Below are 18,063 nucleotides of genomic sequence, written 5' to 3'. Positions count from 1 at the left end.
GATCACCGCCTAAACCTCTCATCCCACAACTCCTTATCGTCCCAGTAAAAAGCATCTGTGTTGTCATGATATGCCGACAAGATCTGTCGCTGTATCTCGTGCTTGCGTGGCTTTGATGCCGCTTTGGGCGCCAGCACTATACCTTCCATCTTCTCAACCCCGCCTTCACGCGACTTCACCGGCGCCCTGTCCGGCACCACGAAACAAGAATTGTTCTCCTTATCAACATCCATGGCGTCCTCGACCAACTTCAACTCGCGCATATCACCGGCCAGAGCCTCCTCCCGGTTGTCGAAATCATGCCAGATGTTCTCGCCGTCGCTCCCGGCGAAGGAGACCCGACGCGACGGGACCCTCCCCTCTAATTCCTTGACCCTGGCGGCGATGAGCAGCTTGATTGCCTGTCATCAACTAGTGTTAGCAACCAAGTCCAAGGCACCACCGCATCTATTTGTTTGCTCTCCACCAACGAAGAGGCTCAGGTGCTGGGAGAATGGCCATTCACTTGACCGAGACGTCTCCTCTCGCAGACCACAACACAAGCTGAACCACCCCGTATCTGTGTCCCTTTTGACAACAGCCCTGACAAGAGAAACTCACCTCCTCAAACCGCATCCTCCTTTCCCCCCCTCCCCCTCGAAACCCCTACCGCCACCGCCAACGCAGCAGCGTCCGCAACCCCTTCCCACCGCGGCGAAGCGAGCGCTAATCATCCTGGCACGGGGAAGGGAAATACCCGTGTCAAGATTACTGAAGAGTCAGCAACTCTTTTTTGTTCTTGACCTTAATAACAACCCAAATCCCTTTCCCCTTTGATGAAGAATACACAATCCCACACGCACAACAGACACGATTACCTGACAGATTTCATTTACCGCGAAATAAAAACCTACAACACCCCCGTTGTGAGATCGCAGGCTTACGACCAGACACCCAACTCTTCAAGAAGGGAGTGGAAGCCGGAAAAGGAATGAGCGGGAGGAGGCGGCGTTGGGGGCTATGAGCGTGTCCCAGAGGTTGTTGAGGAGGGTGGTGAGCTGGCGCTGGTGATCCGTTTTCAGGGCTGGGATGGGACTGAAGGCGTTTGGAAACGGACTCAAAAGAAAGAACAGGAGGCCTGCCTGCGCTTTGATAGTCGGAGATAACGACAGGGGGTGGTGGGTTGGTTTGGTGGCTCAACTGGAGGATCCCAGGGAAAAGGACGGGAAGGGACCAAAGTACTTATGGATGCGTTTGGACCAGACAGCTGTGGCTAGGTGGGGAAGGACTGGGAGGTGGAATGGGGTTGTTGGCTTGGTTTTCACTGGGTCGTCGTGGTGGATCGGGGTGGTGAATTATGACAGGGAGGCGCTGTTTGCTTGGGTGGTGCTAGCAACTGGCAGCTCACTATGTCTGACCAAGGAATGGTATTCCAGGGGTAGCTTTCCTGGCTTTGAAGGAGTCTACCTCCACTCGGGCTTACCGGGCGTTTGTGGCGGAGCTTTGTCGCTGCTGTAGCCTTGATTCTGTCGAGGTTGGAAGAAACCGGTCGCAAACTTCACACCCTCTCGGAGATGTTGACACAATGTTCGTCTATATACGAATCTAAGAATATCACATCACTCAGTTCTAGCTTCCCGCAATATAACGTGCCCTGTATTTTGACTCATTGCCGGCCAACAATAGACAGGACAAGGTAACGGCAGTCCAGTCATGTACGAGCAGAAACAGCCACGATTGGGGAGCATGATACCACAGCGTCAAGCCGAGGAGAGCTAGACGTCAGACAGATCATCATAGCACACGACAGCTTTGAGGCAAAATCAGAAGATGGAAGGGCTCATGACCGAGTCATTCCCGCTCAAAATATCTACTCACATATACAACACCCTCGATGGGGATGAAACGGACAATGCTGATCTGGTGTGACCTCCCTAGTCACGTCTTTATTCCATGACCCAAACATGTAAGTATGGCACCAAGACCAGCCGAAAGTGACTCGACAAAACAAACTTGCAAGTGGCGAACTGTTCAGGGATGAATTGATGATGGGTATCGACAGAGAACGTATGTCTTGTAAGAAATAAGACCACCAACTGACATGTTTCCGTCACATCATTGCCAGGGACAACACGCATCCTACACGCTCAAATCCCAGAGTAGCCTGGGCCGCTTCTACCACAAGAGCCAGCATTGGCAGTTCAAAGGATTGCCATGTGTGGAAGAGTCGAGGAAGGGAGCCCAAAAGTCTTGAAAGGCTATTTGACGTGGGATTGATGTGTAAAAATGTACTTGAGATCAGAACACGGTTGAGAGATTCTGTGCAAAACCAATCCCAGCCAAGCCGACACTCGCAGACCTCTTGCTCAAAGATGTTATGGTCAGGTTTGATTAACAGGTTAAGAGCACTCGATACAAGTGGAAACAGTGGCGGACACAGGTTCTATTTAGCTGACGAAGCCACAGAGTTGATTTGAAGCATGTAATTGAACTGATGATATTGTCTGATCAAAGATGGCCACCAACCCAAGCAGAATACCTTGCCCATAGAGATACTCGAGCACGTGCTCCTCCCTCCAAGCTCACCAGAGCTCTCCGCCAACCGTGAGCTGCATGTAACCCTTGAACACTACCCTTTGATCTGCTCGGCCGAGATTTGCGTAAGTGCATTGCAACAATCCTCTGCTCCACTCCATCTAGACACTGCTCAATCGACTCGACGTGCGTGGGCGGGGTAAACGCCGCCGTCACAGCCTTGGAATGGCAGGATTGACCTTGAGAGCGCCCAGGGCTTCTCCGCGATGAGAGTCGTGGGCAGTGATGTGAGAGCCGTCGAGAGGGCCTTGGGCAGGTGGGCTGATGGGAGCCGTGGGCAGTGATGTCCGCCTCTTCCTCTGTTTCACCGAAATGTTAGCACAAAGGCCATGTTGTGGGCTGATTGGGAGAACAAACCTTGTTGTCATGTCCTGGCGAGAGAGATGGCCGATGGACGCCTGGGCTTCTCGACGAGTTTTGCCCGCTTCTGGACCATGAGGACGTTCGCGCTGTCTGGGGAGACCCGCCCTGGACGAGTAGCCCTGGTAAGCGACAGGTTGCTCCTGGCTCGTCATGTATCCATGCTGCTGGATCTGTGACATATTGGAGGCTTCGTGGCCGTTGCTAGGCGGAAGACTCATCGCACCGAACTGGCTCGAGAGGGAGTCCACACCCTCGGAGCTGTGACCAAGATGATGGGCATGAGAGCCCGACAGGATCCCTCCATGAGGGTAAAAGATAGTTAATAGGCCTTAAAAGATAGTCAATAGGTCCGACGCTGCCCATTCTCGCAAGGAGGAGAATGTGGTCAGCAAACCAATCTGTCATGGTTGGAGATGAGGACAAGAGTGGTGGGGACAGACTCACCAATCTGACGGGGTTGAACGCGCCAGACAAGAGAACATCGGCTTGGATACAGTGCAGTTGGCGTGGACCAAGGTCTGCGAGGAACGACGCGCCAGCCAGGCTCTGGGATTGGTGACACGGTGAAGATGAGGACGAAGAGAGGAAGGCTGACCTTCATCCGTTGCCCGAGGGCGATGCGGACTGCGTTGACCAGAAGAGAGTGTTGTTGAGAGGAAGAAAAGGTTATCAGCTGAAGAATTCTCAGAGATCAAAGGATATACTAGGAAAATTACGGTGGGACGTCAGGCGACTGAGCCCTGCCAGGGGTACTAGATTTTCCGGGGCTCTTTCCCTAGGAGAGAAGGAAAATACGAAGACTCCATGTGAGCACGTCAGTGCCTAGGCCCGGTCAGGGGCGGGGACCTGAGCAGGCTCAAGCCTAGGCGCGGGGAAGGTAATATAGAAAGGCGCACTGCTCAGATGGCTCGAGTAAGGCGTCAGAGGCGGGGATCGAGTCTTCTGTGTGCCATTCTTCGTGGACCGGATGCTCACTTGACCGGTCGCGTTCAAGCCTCCTTACCGCGATGGCCAGATCACGGCCCATGATTGGAGATCAAAAGAACGTTCCAGTCTCGCATGCTGGAACCATCATGACACAAATCAGGGCTGCCGGGTGTGTGAACCCTGAAAACTTGTTCACAGTAGGAGGCAAGTCTGCGGAGCGCCGGCTATCTGCCTAACTGGTAGAACGGACGGGAGGGAAGGAGCCAAGAGGACTGTCCGCAAATCAACCTGGCCCAGTTTTTGTGCCCTCTACATTATCCAATCCCTCACCTTGTGCTATTGTAATTTCCGCGCTGTGGTCCTTTCTGAGTTGTGAAACAGACAGCATGTGATAACATCGTGCTATTGCACTAATGAAGCGAGCTCACGGTTGTTTTGGGCTATGAGAAGATGTATTAATGAACTATGGGAGAGCGTATGAGATGAAAAGTGAAGCTTGATGTCCGCCTCCAAAAACGACTCGGTTGTACATGTTTCTTGCAGAACACATAATTTCCCAGCGCCAAACACCCACCTCGCAAAACAATGCCATAACCCCCCCCTTAACATCACTTCCACCACCCCTTCTCAATATCCCAGTAAACAACCCTCTTGTCTCCATGATCCTTGTCCACCTCCACAACCCTCTTCACCATCCTCGCCCCCCCATCCAACAGCACCATCTCCAACCCACCAAGTTTCTTCTCCACCGCCGCGGTCAAAACACATTGACTATACAACACCCTAATCGCCCCCCTATGACTCTTAGGCAGCCTCCTCTCCTTAATCAGAAACCTGTCCATCACCGCAATGGTATGAAACGACCAGGCATTCAACCTGTACGGCAACAGCACCGTCTCATGGTACAGCTGCCGACAAACCGCCGACAGCAGCGTCATGCCTCTTTTCCAGTTTTGATACGCCGCCGGAATCCTCTGCCCGGGTCCCACCGGCTTAAGGTGAGCCGTAGGCCAGGGGTTCTCCTCCCGTCCAAATACCATGCACCCGAACCCCCCAGGAACAACATCGTACAGCGGTCGATGAGTGTTGTTACTATTCGCGCCGTTGCTGATAGCCCTGAACTGATACTTTTTGAATATAACTTGGATCTGGCCGACGGATAACACGAGCTCATAGATGCGATTTCGGAGTTCAGGAGGGAGGCGGAGGAGCGGGGAGTTGGTGTTTTGGACCCATCTGGTAAAGAAGAGACAGTTTGTTAGTGGGGAAGTTTGGAGATGGAGGACAAGGACACATGGAAGGGAGGACAAACAGTTCTGACTCGCGGCTCCCCTCAATGGGGAGGGATCTGTGTAGTTTATTCTGGAGTTTTCGTTGTCGGGACTTGGTCAACTGCATGTCGCGGGGCTGGAGGGGTCAATGGGGGCGGGGAATGGAGATGGCGGTGATGATGCTTGGGGATGACGGGTGAACGTTGTTTTGGCTGGGCGCGGTTGGGGGATGCCAAGATGTCTTACCACAACCAAGAGAACGCTATGGCGCGCCAGACCGGGGGTAAGCGGGGCGGACAGGGGAGCAACTTCATGTTAGTGGGTTAGGTGTGTTGTCGTGGTCCAGACTATCACGTAGCACAGACATCAAGGCATCATGGAATGGTATAAGTACCTATGATTGGCTCGATGACTCTTTTCCTCCCAGAGAGCACTCCAGTCTTGGGATGGTCAGAATAAGTAAGGTATGTACATGATAATCAGTTGGTTCCATGGTCCTCCGCCTCATTATGCTAGTCTCTGCTTCCTGGTGAAAGGATCAAAATATTGCTGAAATCGTTGGAAACCGAGACAACTTCCACGCCAGCCTGGTTGGCAAATATGCTTGCTTCCCTCCAAAGCATCAAGAATCTCCCGTTCACAGCTCAGACCTGCTCATACAGCCTCTTTCCCACATAGCGCGCCTCATCCTTCATCATCTTGATCAAGAACTTGCTCATCTCTCCCGGCGGGGGGCCCCTTGCGTTGAGCTCATCCACCACCCCGTCAACCATCTTCGGTGGGTTTTTCATGTCCCGACTCTGCTGCATCAAGTCGTGAATGTTCCACACCTCGTCCCCGAATCTCTCTCTGGTCGTATCAGGGCCATGCTGTTCGACCATGGGGAAGGGCTTGCCGGTGCATTCTCGCATGAGGATCTCTTTGGTGAGCTGAGCGTGCTGCATACCGACGTCGGGCTTTCGGAAGCAGAAGCGGTCCCAGACAGGGTAGACGGGGGGCTCGACGTTTTTCGGCTGGAATACGGTTTCGACGATCTTGAAGTCAGAGCAGAAGAGCCTGTCGAACTCGGCGTTGAGGTCACGTTCGACGGAGGAGGCCTTCGTTGAAGATGAGGAGGCGTCGGGAGAAGTTGGCGGGGTCTCGTAGTCGATTGAATAAGCCTCGAATGTGTTTTCGAAGGCCTTGTTTCTAGATGAAGAGGCCTCGGCACTCTCTTCTGACGCCTTATTTGGAGAAGATGAGGCATCCATTATGCAGTTGAAGGCCATTGCTTTGGTGCGGGTAGGTGTTCTTTTGGCTGTAGTAGAGGTCTGCCTAAGACATTGGATTCCTGTGTGTATTTGGCTACTGGAAGGTGCCATGCTACCTTGTGGAGTAAGAACAGAGCAGCTTCCGAGTTGATAGGCGCGATGCTAAGAACCTGGCACATTGCTCCTGGTTTGAATCGAGAAACAAGAAGGAAGCTTGTCACGGTATAGCTCGTTATCTGGTCACACCGTTGTTTTTCACCAAGCTATCCTCTTCACGATAGTGATGGACTACCTACTCATCCATTCCGTCGGTCTCCATAGCTGAGGCTTGACTGCCTTGCTTAGGTACCTTACGCCGTCAGTAACATTTGGTGTGCTCTTCACCGTGTCCAGCTCACCTTGACTTTGTCATATTACCTAAGGTACCCATGTATCAAGACATAAAGTACCTAGAATTTAGAAAGCATCTTGCATGAAGCTCGGCTTGCAGGAGCAGTGTCGCCGCGCATTTTCCGCTGACCGACACGTCGCCTGCGCTTGGGCATGCTCAGTCCAACCCTCTTGTAGAGCTCCAACTTGCCCAACCCGTTATCGAGGCAACTGAGCGTGGTTTGACAAGATTGGAATAATATCGATCAATGTGCAGTTGGGCTTTCAGACAGCAATGGTCGTGGCTGCAGTATCGACCGTGTTGTATTGCCATTGGGCGCTACTCGCTCAACGCTCCAAATGTGAGACATCGCGACCAATTGCCGCCCATCTCCATTACTCAAATCAATCAAGGTCCACAAATGGGAGTTGCTTCGAGAGTAGCGTTTTTGAAGACTCGAATATGGGTATTTGAACGCAAGTTCAAATGCTCTCATTACTCTTTGGATTTCCCAACTCTTCACTGTTCCATTTTCCTAGCCACCATATTCGGAAAGATAAAGCGATCATGAAGACAGAACCTCTCTTTGGGTTGGCTGCCCTCATCTTACCAGCCAGCTTCGGGGCCGCATCAGATTCAGCAAAAGCATTGTACGATCAAATCCACGAGATAAAGCACAACACCTCCTTGCTCCATGACACGAAAGCACCCGGTTGGGTCTCGGCACCCACCATGAGGGGCACAACCAGCATTTTGTGGAGCTGTTTGCTGACGCTTTTCGCCTGTGTCTACACGGCTCTCCACCTCAACATCCCCGAGCGAGGCATCACAAACGTTCAGCTTGTGGCTAAGAGGATCGAGTGGATGTTTATTACCCTTTTGTTCCCCGAACTCGTCTTGTTTTACGCGTCTGCGCAATGGTGGAAAGCCAAGAAGCTGGCTGCCGCCTTAAGCCTTGAGGAGAAACAACAGCTTCAAATCAGCGGACCACCCCAACTCGGAACTTTTCGCAAAGTCGTGAATAAGATGCTCAAGCAAAATGTCACGAGAAGCACAGGCGACATTGAGAAGATTGGGAGTCATGAGAGCTCCAGCTCAAGCACAATTAATGATAGTGTGAGTACTAATCTACCATGTCCGGTGTCTCATCTCATACTAACGGACCTCCCAGTGCATTTTCGACCTGAAATATGGGTTTTATGTTTTGATGGGAGGGCTCGAAGCTGAACTGGACGGAAAGACAGTCATCTTATCCCATCATGGCGCGCTGCTTCTAGCCCAGAAGGATATCAAGCCCTTCAGAATACCAAGATCCACCCATCTTGGACCAAACAAAAGCCGACGTGCTGCAAAAGCTGTTGGTTATTGTACAGGTCAGCTGGATGGTTATTGAGTGTGTATCCCGCAAGGCATACGGCTTGCCTATAAGTCTCCTGGAGCTGCACACCATGGTACATGTCGCGTGTGCTATCATGTTATACTTTTTCTGGTTCGAGGTAAGGCCGATCATGGATTCCCTGCCCATGGCGACCCGCGTTTCAAACCTTTCGTTCTAACTAATGCGTACAGAAACCATTTGATATCAGAGGGTCTCGCAAACTTGAGCATCCTAATGTTGACCTCTTGAGCGCTGATGCCCGGCTTGGGCATGTGTACAAAAGCCACGGCAATCTTGCGAACTTTTCTAGCTCTGCTTTGCGCAGTCTGGAGCAGGATCACAAGGGAGGCTCTCACGATTACACCTTTTCCCACCTTTTGGAACACCTCAAAGGAAGGGTGTATCTGTTTCTCGTGCTGACACTTGTACCGGCGATTTATGGCAGCATCCACTTGCTGGCTTGGGACTTTATCTTTCCAACTCAAATTGAGGCTCTATTATGGAAGGTTTCTTCACTCGCCATGGTTCTCACAATGCCGGCATGCATTGCTGGGCAGCTTCTTATGACCGCCGTGGGACAGCTTTTTGAAGGGTTCGAGAACATCCCAGTTCGAAACGACGTTCGTGACAAGCTGCTGGTCATGGTAATGCTCGTTCTGGAAGTGTTGCTATATGGTACTTTAGGTGCGGGAATTCTGTGTTTGACTGGGGCTCGGCTGTATATTGTAGTGGAATCTTTCGTCAGTCTGAGAGCCGTACCACTGGGCGTTTACTACACACCGTCATGGATTCAGATGATACCACACTTCTAAGATCTTTGGATAGGTACCTTAGCTTTATCGTTCAACATCAGAACTCACCACTACCCACATCGAATTCCCATATGACCACCAAGACCCCCTCGCCAAAGCCTTGTTCATCATGCCTGGCTGTAAATGGTACCTCATGTAATGACCGCAACCTCATTTCCAGCTCTCCTTGGCATCAAGGCGAAGCTGACGGAGCGGGGCTGTGGGACTTCCCCGCAAATCACGTCTTGGCGGTCCCGCGGACGGAGCTACGTGCCACGATCCAAGGGAACGGCACCTGACCCAGGGCTCTTGGCATGGCCGGCCAACCGGGGACTGCCAGCAAACAACGGCGTGCTGTCTGAAACAACAAACGGAACAAGTAGGGGCGAACCTCTTCCGCCTCTCGATTCTCGAAGCCGTGCTTGATATCGTTCGCTTCGCGCGGAGTATAAGAGTGCAAGATCACCATCATGTCGGCTCTAAGTTTCATCAAGCGTGCTGGTCGCTCAAAGCCCAGCTCTCCGGCCGCACCCATGCTCTCCCGTTCCACAGCAGCGGGAACCCCTTCCTCATCCAGGTCCCCGGTAGTAGACACAGATGCGACTACAGACCGCTACTCATTTCCATCCAACCCATCCGCCAACCCCAAAGCTGTTGTCACCGGCGGGACCAAGGGCAGTTACTACCGCTTCACAATACTGACCAGCAAACTCATCCGCTACGAGTGGTCTCCGGATGGCGGTTTCGAAGACCGCGTGTCCACATTTGCATTATTCCGGAACTTTGACGCTCCGGCCTTCCGCACGGTCGACAAGGAGGACCGGTTAGAGATCATCACCGATCATTTTCATTTGCAGTACGACAAGAAGAAGTTCTCGACCTATGGTTTCTCAGTCAAAGTTGCCGATGATGTGTGGAGGTACGACGGCAATAGCTATGGCGATCTAGGCGGTACAGCAAGGACATTGGATGGTGCTTGGGGAAGGGTGGATCTGGACCCTGGTGTCCTCTCGCGCAGGGCTTATGCCGTTCTCGATGACAGCAAGTCCATGCTGTTCGACGCTGATGGATGGATCGCAACGAGGAAGCCGGGTCGGATTGATGGATACATCTTTGCCTACAATGGAGATCACAAGGCTGCTATCAAGGACTTTTATCGATTGTCAGGCAGCCAGCCGGTCCTCCCGAGATGGACCCTTGGCAACTGGTGGTCAAGATACCATGCATACTCGGCCGAGGAGTACCTCGAGTTGATGGATCACTTCCAGAAAGAGGGAGTGCCACTCAGTGCCGCTGTTATTGACATGGACTGGCACAAAGTGCGCATCCCTAGCAAGTACGGGTCTGGATGGACAGGATACAGCTGGAACAGGGACCTTTTCCCACAACCAGACAAGTTCCTCAAGCAGCTCCACGACCGCAGACTCAAGGTTACCGTCAATGACCACCCGGCTGACGGCATCCGTGCATTCGAAGACCAGTACAAGGAGGTTGCAAAGGCCCTGAACCACGACACATCTCGCGAGGAACCTATCAGGTTCGATTGCTGCAGTCGCAAGTTCATGGATGCCTACTTTGATGTGCTCAAAGTTGGACTGGAGAAACAAGGTATTGACTTTTGGTGGATTGACTGGCAGCAGGGAACGCGCTCTCGGATCCCCGGCGTTGACCCCCTTTGGGTACTCAACCACTATCACTACCTCACCAGCCGAAGAAATGTCAAAACAATCGAGAAGCCCATCACTTTTTCCCGTTATGCTGGCGCCGGCTCCCACCGCTACCCTATTGGCTTCTCCGGCGACACTCAGATCAGCTGGGCGGGTCTCCAATTTCAGCCCGAGTTCACGGCCACTGCCTCCAACATTGGGTATGGCTGGTGGTCTCACGACATTGGTGGACATTGGGGTGGGTGGCGCTCAAATGAGCTCACCGTTCGTTGGGTCCAGCTTGGAGTCTTCTCGCCCATCCTCCGTCTGCATTCATCCAAGTCACTCTGGAACAGCAAGGAGCCTTGGAGCTTCGAGTCCCAACCAGGTCAAATAATCAAGGACTTTTTGGTTCTGCGTCACCGACTCGTGCCTTACCTGTACACCATGAACATTCGTGCAGCATTCGATGCCGAGCCGCTGATCCAGCCAATGTACTGGAACCACCCACACACGGAAGAGGCCTACCACGTGCCCACTCAGTACTACTTCGGCCCTAATCTGGTCGTTGCACCAATCACGTCACCCGACGACGGTATCACCCTGACCTCGTCTACCCGAGCTTGGCTCCCCGAAGGCCGATACGTCTCCCTGTTTGCTCCCCACATAGTCTACACTGGCAACCGACACATCCAACTCCATCGACCCCTCGATCAAATCCCCGTCCTCGCCAAAGAAGGCACAATCATTCCCTTGGACACCACCCCGACTGTTTCAAACGGCACCCCTCGCCCCGAAGAAATCACGATTCTCCTTGTCGTGGGCAAAGACGCCCACTTCAACCTCCTCGAAGAACCCCATGCGTCTTCCCATCACTACGAGATTCCTCACGACGATCCCCGCAAGAACTTCACCTCCACCCCTATTGCCTGGAACCAAAAGGCAGGCCGGCTGACTATTGGCCCCGAAAGGAACCCGCATTCCCAATACCACACCAGCCCTAACCGATACTGGAAAGTGAGGCTCATCGGGCACACTGCTACCGAGGCCAGCCTCAAGACGAGCGGGGCGGGGCATTGGAAGGTTACCAAAGTCGACGGCTCCACGGAGATCGACCTCGGCCCTGTCTTCCGCTCGGGTGCTACTGACTCTGCCGGTCAAGTATTTGAGATGTTTGTCGGCCACGATCTACAACTCGATGTTTTGGATTTCAGGAAGCAGGCGTTTGATCGGATTCACAGGGCGGAGGGGTGGTATGCGGATAAGGATAGGGTTTGGAACTGTGTTGCTGATGCGAACAGTGGGAGTGTGCAGGAAAGGGTGGAGAGGTTGTATCATTTGGATGGGGTGTATGCTAGCTTGAAGAACTCGGTGATGGAGGTTTGGGCGGCGGATGATAGGGCGGAGGGGACGGCGTTTGGGAGGGAGATTTGGACTAGTGTCGCTGGGGTTGGGGAGGAGGATTGGGATGATTATGTTTTGGTTTAGGGGGCGGGGGTTGGATATGGCATGATGTCTGGCTGTGCTGGCTTTGTACGTTTCCTTGTTTTCCATTCGTCTCGTTGAGGGTTGTTCTGACATTGATCTAGCATATTGTTCCTAACATGGTGTTCTTTCGAGTTTATACATAACGCATTTTCCATCCTGAGCACATCCAGCGCGTATATGGTCCCTGATACCTCTGCTCACCGTCTCTCTCGACCAACGCTTTGACCTTAAACTGCTGAGGGCTGACCGGCCGACCGCAGGAGGCTGAGTGCATGGTTGTGGCGGAGTGCAACTACCGCCTGCCATTGGTGTATCTTCCCGCAGAAAATGGAAATTTCATGAAGTGGGGTGTTTCATCGCTTTCCAGGTTCTCGGTCCTCTTCCCGCATGCCCAAGTCAAGGTACCTGGACTGGATATCGACCTTCCACTACGATATCCCTCTCACACCACACTTGGCAGCGGTGTGGATACAGACATCGTCTCGTTGGATTCGATCCGAGTATCAACTATTGCGAGAGGTCCATTCAACTCTTTCCCTGTGGTCCTCCTGAGTCCTATCCAAAGCCAAACATGTCGAATATGGATATTCCACCAAGTGGCTTGACCGTGATTGGCAATCTTGACGAATAGAATTGGAGTAATGGAGGAGTGCTAGGTAGAGCAACATCCAAGGTTGTGTACTGGCCACGCGATCTACTCCCGGAGATTCTTCCAAAGGCTCGAGTACTTACCTACGAGCATGATACGCATATCAGGCACAAATTTGTTAGGCCCCCCATTGAACCGCACTCAGGTCTACGGCATTGCTTGGGATTTCCTGCAGGAGATATCTGCTCTCAGACAGCACGACCCCGATAGACCAGTCATAATTGTGGCTCACAGCCTTGGTGGTATTCTTGTCAAGGAGATGCTACGACGTTCGAGCAACTGTCTCATGGGTCAAGCCGGGCTGAGAACAGTTTTTGAATCTACCAGGGGTCTCATGTTCTTTAAAACACCCCATCGAGGAGCTGAACCACGCGGCATTCTCAAGAGCGTGGCTGAAGCCCTTGCCAAAGTTTTGGCATTTAGGATAAATAAGTCAATCATTGATACCCTGCTACCCACATCAGAAAGGCTCCGCGAACTGAGAGACGAGCTTGGCCCTACCGCCGAGTTCATTGGCTGGAAGACCCACTTGTGTCAGGAGGAGCTCGGACTTCAAGCTCTCAATGGCACGAAGGTTGTGGAAGACTCCTCATCTTCTATGGATTTACCGACCTATGAGACCATTCAACATATCGCCCGAAACCACATGGATATGTGCCGCTTTAGCGGTCTAGACGATGTCGAGTTCAAAGAAGGTGGCCGGCGCGCTTGTCGATCTCGCCACTGCTCCTTAAGGCCGCGATCGTCATAGTAACCAGTCACGATCAGGTGGGCCCCGGCCTTCTAATCCTCGGCTTCAAAGAAGTAGACTTCTTTCTGGACTCATTGCGATTTGATCGGGTCGATGTGCGTCAGCTCACCGTCAAGAGTGCTCACGTCGATACCTGCCAGTGGTTACTTGACAAAGACGAGCATCTTTAATGGCGAGATGTGACAAAACTGAAGGATCATCACATCACGGATTTCTCTGGATCAGAGGCCACGCCGGAACAGGCAAGTCAACACCCATGAAGTTTGCCTTGTCCCACGAGCAGGACCAATCCGGCCCCGGGGACAACATTATCATTTCGTTCTTCTTCCATGCCCGCGGGGAAACGCTAGAGAAGTCAGTGGAGGGAATGTATCAATCATTGCTCCTCCGGCTGCTGGAAAGGGCGCCGCATCTACAGAAGGCGTTAGATTGCCTTCAGCCTAATCATAAGTAGAGCGTTGAGTCACTGAGGGCAATCTTTGAGCAGTCTGTCCATGGGCTGGGGAATACGCCGCTCATCTGTTACATTGACGCACTGGGACGAGTGTGACGAGTCACAGCTTGGTGATATGCTTCGAGTTTTGAAAGTTTTGAACGGGACGCTGTTTCCACTCGCAGGAATGTTCGTATTTGTTTCTCAAGCAGGCATTATCCAATTTTTGACCTTGAGAGGAGCCTCAAGTTTGACCTCGAGACTCAACAAGGCCACACGGACGACATTATCAAGTACATCAACATCAAGCTCAAACCAGGGAGGCACCCGAAAGCGGACGAGTTAAAAGAGCGCCTCCAGAGTCGGGCCAATGGAGTTTTTATATGGGTCGCATTGGTTATCGACATGCTCAACAAGGACCTCGCGCGAGGCCGGATCTATTCCGTATGGGGGACACTGTACAAGATACCAACCGATCTACACGCTTTTTTCCACGACATGACGAAGAATGCCGAGAGCAAAGACGAACATGATGATTTGTTGCTCAGTGTTCAGTGGATGCTCCATTCGCAACGGCCATCAACACCGGAGGAGCTCTATTTTGGACTGTTGTGTGGAAGGAAGCTAAGGGGTCACTTCACTTCTAAACCAGCAGATTGGCAGGACTGTAGACCTACACTTGGGGACATCCATCGGTTCATTAAGGATGCTTCCAAAGGTCTCATGGAAAATGCCGGATTCTACGAAGACGACCTTTCCCCTTACACCCTTCGTCGCAAAACCCCACTGTCAAAGGACGGCTCTCCGTTATTTACTGTTCAGTTCATCCACAACTCCGTCAGAAGCTTCCTACATGCCCCCGAAGGTCAAATCTCAGTTGTGGCCTGACATGAGCCAGAGCTTTGTGGGCCGTACACATGACTTGTTGAAGAGGTCTTGTCGGGTTGCCATCCATCTTGACCCGGAAAAGGGATCCAAACCCAGCAGGCGAAAGTATCGATACCCGTTCTTAGAATATGCCACCGGCAATGTATTCAGACACGCGGAAATAGCTCACAACAATGGAATCGGCAGCCCATCTTGCTGAAGGCCTTTGATGTCGGTCGCTACAGTGCCATCTGCAACCCTGACAGACCTGCTAGCCTTCTCTACATACTGGCTGAACAAGATTCGTCCCGGCCTCTGCAAAGAGATTTGCACCCTAGACGACTACCTAAAGCCAGAGAGCGCTACGTACATGTGCCCGCTGTTTGCAGCACGTGGCCATAGGGGTGATTCAGTCGTTCAAGTATTCCTGAATATTCACACCAACAGGAAGAAGTTCCACCTTGATAACAGCGGAGGACTGAGAAACTTGTACGATAACTACTTCTCTACCATTAAGTCAAGAGGCCGTATTGGAATGAGCTTCAATGTCGCTACACCCGAGGATGCCTGGTACTGGATAAATCACATCAAGGAATCCAGCTTAACGCGAAGGGACAAAAGTACCACTATGAAGACCACACCGAAGACGAGACCCTGTCATTCTTCCTCCTCACCAGAGAACAACACCCTTGGTCACAGCTCAACCATGGCCAGTATCTTTACAAAGACCGGCCCAGTAAGGCAGACTGGTTATTCAAGCTCTGCAAGGAGTTGAACGCGTCACTAGACTGTCGTGATGATCACGGTATGTCGCCCCTAGCGCACGCCGCGATGGAGGACAGGGCTGAAGTGGTGGAGTTCCTTTTGTCCTCGAGTCGAGTAGAAGTTGAATGTGGCGAAGTACCTGATGAGTGAGGGTGGGCGGACGGGGAGGCAAAAGACACATTTGGGAGGAACATACTCTGTCGAGTAATGCATTTGGCATAGAGGCCAGAGGAGGTCATGGGTATAATTACCACATTGCTTTCCACCGGCAAGTGTGATCCCCGTGTCATTGCCAACGAGGGCCATTCCGCGCTGTCCATTGTTCAGGATAGGATTGCAAAGATGGAGGAGCAACAACGGCTTGTAAAACGGTGGAAACAAAGGTTCTGAATCTTTTTCAGGTGCAGATCATGAAAGAGACTGTTGGACGACTGTAAACGGTTTGTCATGTCAAGTGTGCTTGGGATTTTATAATTAGGCACATAGTTATGGACATTCAAGAGTAGCGTGTAAGCGACATACTTATTGTATATCACCGAATGCCATGGTCCAACAATACTCTTTTTGCAAGTTGCCCTCGTAGAGAAACCCTGTGGTCCAAGTTCCGTTCAGTAGGCTCTCTCCTCAGTGTGCTCCCGGTGACGGAAGAATGGAGACTTGCTCCTGGTGGGTAAGTGCTCAACCCCCCGACTTCCAGCAGGAGCACCTTTCCTCAGAAGACTACTAGGGCCTAGTTGGCCTGCATTTCGAGCTGTGAACTTTTTCAAATCTGGATCCTCTTCTTTTGACTTCCTTTCCACGATCATCAACAAAATCAACCAAGATGGAATCCAACAATTCGTAAGCCTCAATACCATCTCCTCCAACCATGTTGGTTCTGTGCTAATATTTATTTATTTCAATTTCCAGAAGCAAAAACACCCGCGAGCGACGCCGAGGTTGCGACGAAGCCCAGGTAGTCCTAGACTATATCGACGAAGAACTCTCCAGCTGGCGAGGCAAATGGCCGGTGGACGCCTGGTCGTCCACCGAGCTGCTCAACGATTTTGCCCGCTTCTGGGCCATGAGGACGTTCGAGCCGTCCGGGGAAACCCGCCTGGAAGCGCTGAACGAGGACGGGGAGAAGATTGTGTCTTGGGCGACGGCACGCGGCCACTGGCCGATTTTGGACTTTTTGGTCGCTATTTGAGCCGCCGAGCTCGCAATTCCTTTTACCTACCTATCCCTTATATATATCTGTTACTTTTTGTTTTGTGTTGCCTTGCTGTGTGCTTGGACATGGATGGCTTTGTGCTTGCACTTGGACGATACCCTTCAAGATCTCCAATTACCCCAAACGGCATAGTGTCTCTGCTAATCTCTGGGCAAAAACAGGACCTCACGACCGACCGCTCGCTCCTCCACCGCCACACCACCATCGCCATCCACGCCCCCGACACCAAAATGATGCCCTCGACCCCTTTCTTGCCACCTAACGGGGCGGGCGACGAGAAAGCCCACTTCCACCGCCTCATGCTCCTCGTCCACTCCCCTCTCTGGCTCTCCACTGTCGCCGTGGTTGTCCTCACCTCCTCCCTGACGACATGGACTACAAACGCCCACTACCTCACCTTCTCCCTCCTCGTTGCCTCGCCCCCCTTTCTTCTACCCCTCTTCTTCCCCTTTCGCCCCGGGCCCGCTGCCATCGACAATGCCCCCTCCAGCGGACCGTCTTCTCACCATTACACCTCATCCTACGCCCTCAAATTCAACGTGTATATCGCCCTGCTCGTCTTCTTCGGCACCTACTTTGGCACAGCCTACTTCTTCCAACTAATGTCCATGAGATACACCTTCCCGGGCTTCCTCCCAACCTTTGACAGCGACGTCCTCCGCCGCGAGGTCACGCACACCGTCCCCGCATTCCTCTACCCCCTAACCCACGCCTACTTCATCAGTTATTACTCTCTTTTGTTGGTTTTGTACGAGTACATCTCCCCAAGAAGACCCCTCGCAAAGTTGGGGACAGTCCTCGCCCTAAGTTACATGCTGGCGTTTGCGGAGACGTGGTTCATGGCTTCGGATTTGATGACGGAGTGGTTCGCCTATGGTGATCGATCCAAAATGTTGAAGGTGGGATCGTGGGGGTACGCGAGTTACTTCCTTGCTGGATTGCCAATGTTACGGAGGTTGGATCCGAGGTGGGGATGGGAAAGGGTTGTTATTGAGGCGGGGGCGTGCTGTTATGGGGTTATGGTACTGCTGGAGATCTGGGGGAAGGTGACGGGGGGGGTTTGAGATGTCGTTTGTGCTGTAGCCGAAAGCCGCTCAGTCGGTGTCATTGGTCTGGCCACGGTCAATCTAAACCTAGCAAGGGGGTTTGCGTTGCTGGAACGGATCGGGATGGTTTGTTGGGCGCGTAAACCTCCCAATCGGGATCGATCCTGTTAGTCTCGGCCAGCATCGCGAGGGAGACGAGGTTTTAGGTGAAAAGGTTTATTAGAAGAAGTTGTCGTCCTTTAGAATCACTTCATGGCTTTCAATCAATTCAGTTCTGCTCT

At 52.3% G+C, this 18,063-nt stretch overlaps 6 protein-coding genes across 6 annotated transcripts; 3 read left to right on the top strand and 3 right to left on the bottom strand.

Annotated features, from left to right (window-relative positions):
- Window positions 1–2: 2 nt before the first annotated feature.
- On the bottom strand, window positions 3–3,576 carry QC762_0050500 (uncharacterized protein; the record flags this gene model as incomplete). The annotated part of the gene is made up of 4 exons (XM_062883495.1): window positions 3,378–3,576; window positions 2,932–3,292; window positions 2,754–2,871; window positions 3–401 (listed from the first exon to the last, which is right to left on the bottom strand). The coding sequence occupies exons 2-4, from the start codon at window positions 3,153–3,155 to the stop codon at window positions 3–5; spliced, it is 741 nt and encodes a 246-aa protein (XP_062744460.1). The 5' UTR covers window positions 3,156–3,292; window positions 3,378–3,576.
- Window positions 3,577–4,472: 896 nt separating this feature from the next.
- Window positions 4,473–5,404, bottom strand: QC762_302820 (uncharacterized protein; the record flags this gene model as incomplete). Its single annotated transcript, XM_062888571.1, has 2 exons — window positions 5,177–5,404; window positions 4,473–5,100 (listed from the first exon to the last, which is right to left on the bottom strand). Exons 1-2 carry the CDS (start codon window positions 5,260–5,262, stop codon window positions 4,473–4,475), a joined length of 714 nt encoding a protein of 237 aa, XP_062744459.1. The 5' UTR covers window positions 5,263–5,404.
- Window positions 5,405–5,779: 375 nt separating this feature from the next.
- Window positions 5,780–6,403, bottom strand: QC762_302815 (uncharacterized protein; the record flags this gene model as incomplete). The annotated part of the gene is made up of 1 exon (XM_062888570.1): window positions 5,780–6,403. One exon carries the CDS (start codon window positions 6,401–6,403, stop codon window positions 5,780–5,782), a length of 624 nt encoding a protein of 207 aa, XP_062744458.1.
- Window positions 6,404–7,265: 862 nt separating this feature from the next.
- On the top strand, window positions 7,266–8,148 carry QC762_302811 (uncharacterized protein; the record flags this gene model as incomplete). Its single annotated transcript, XM_062888568.1, has 2 exons — window positions 7,266–7,871; window positions 7,927–8,148. The coding sequence occupies exons 1-2, from the start codon at window positions 7,323–7,325 to the stop codon at window positions 8,146–8,148; spliced, it is 771 nt and encodes a 256-aa protein (XP_062744457.1). The 5' UTR covers window positions 7,266–7,322.
- A 1,246-nt stretch (window positions 8,149–9,394) lies between these two features.
- Window positions 9,395–12,058, top strand: QC762_302810 (uncharacterized protein; the record flags this gene model as incomplete). The annotated part of the gene is made up of 1 exon (XM_062888569.1): window positions 9,395–12,058. One exon carries the CDS (start codon window positions 9,395–9,397, stop codon window positions 12,056–12,058), a length of 2,664 nt encoding a protein of 887 aa, XP_062744456.1.
- A 4,272-nt stretch (window positions 12,059–16,330) lies between these two features.
- On the top strand, window positions 16,331–18,060 carry QC762_302790 (uncharacterized protein). Its single transcript, XM_062888567.1, has 2 exons — window positions 16,331–16,363; window positions 16,433–18,060. The coding sequence occupies exons 1-2, from the start codon at window positions 16,347–16,349 to the stop codon at window positions 16,710–16,712; spliced, it is 297 nt and encodes a 98-aa protein (XP_062744455.1). The 5' UTR covers window positions 16,331–16,346; the 3' UTR covers window positions 16,713–18,060.
- Window positions 18,061–18,063: the final 3 nt, after the last annotated feature.

Source organism: Podospora pseudocomata, chromosome 3, assembly GCF_035222375.1.
Source record: "Podospora pseudocomata strain CBS 415.72m chromosome 3, whole genome shotgun sequence".
Lineage (NCBI taxonomy): Eukaryota > Fungi > Ascomycota > Sordariomycetes > Sordariales > Podosporaceae > Podospora > Podospora pseudocomata.
This window is presented reverse-complemented; position numbering and strand designations above follow the sequence as displayed.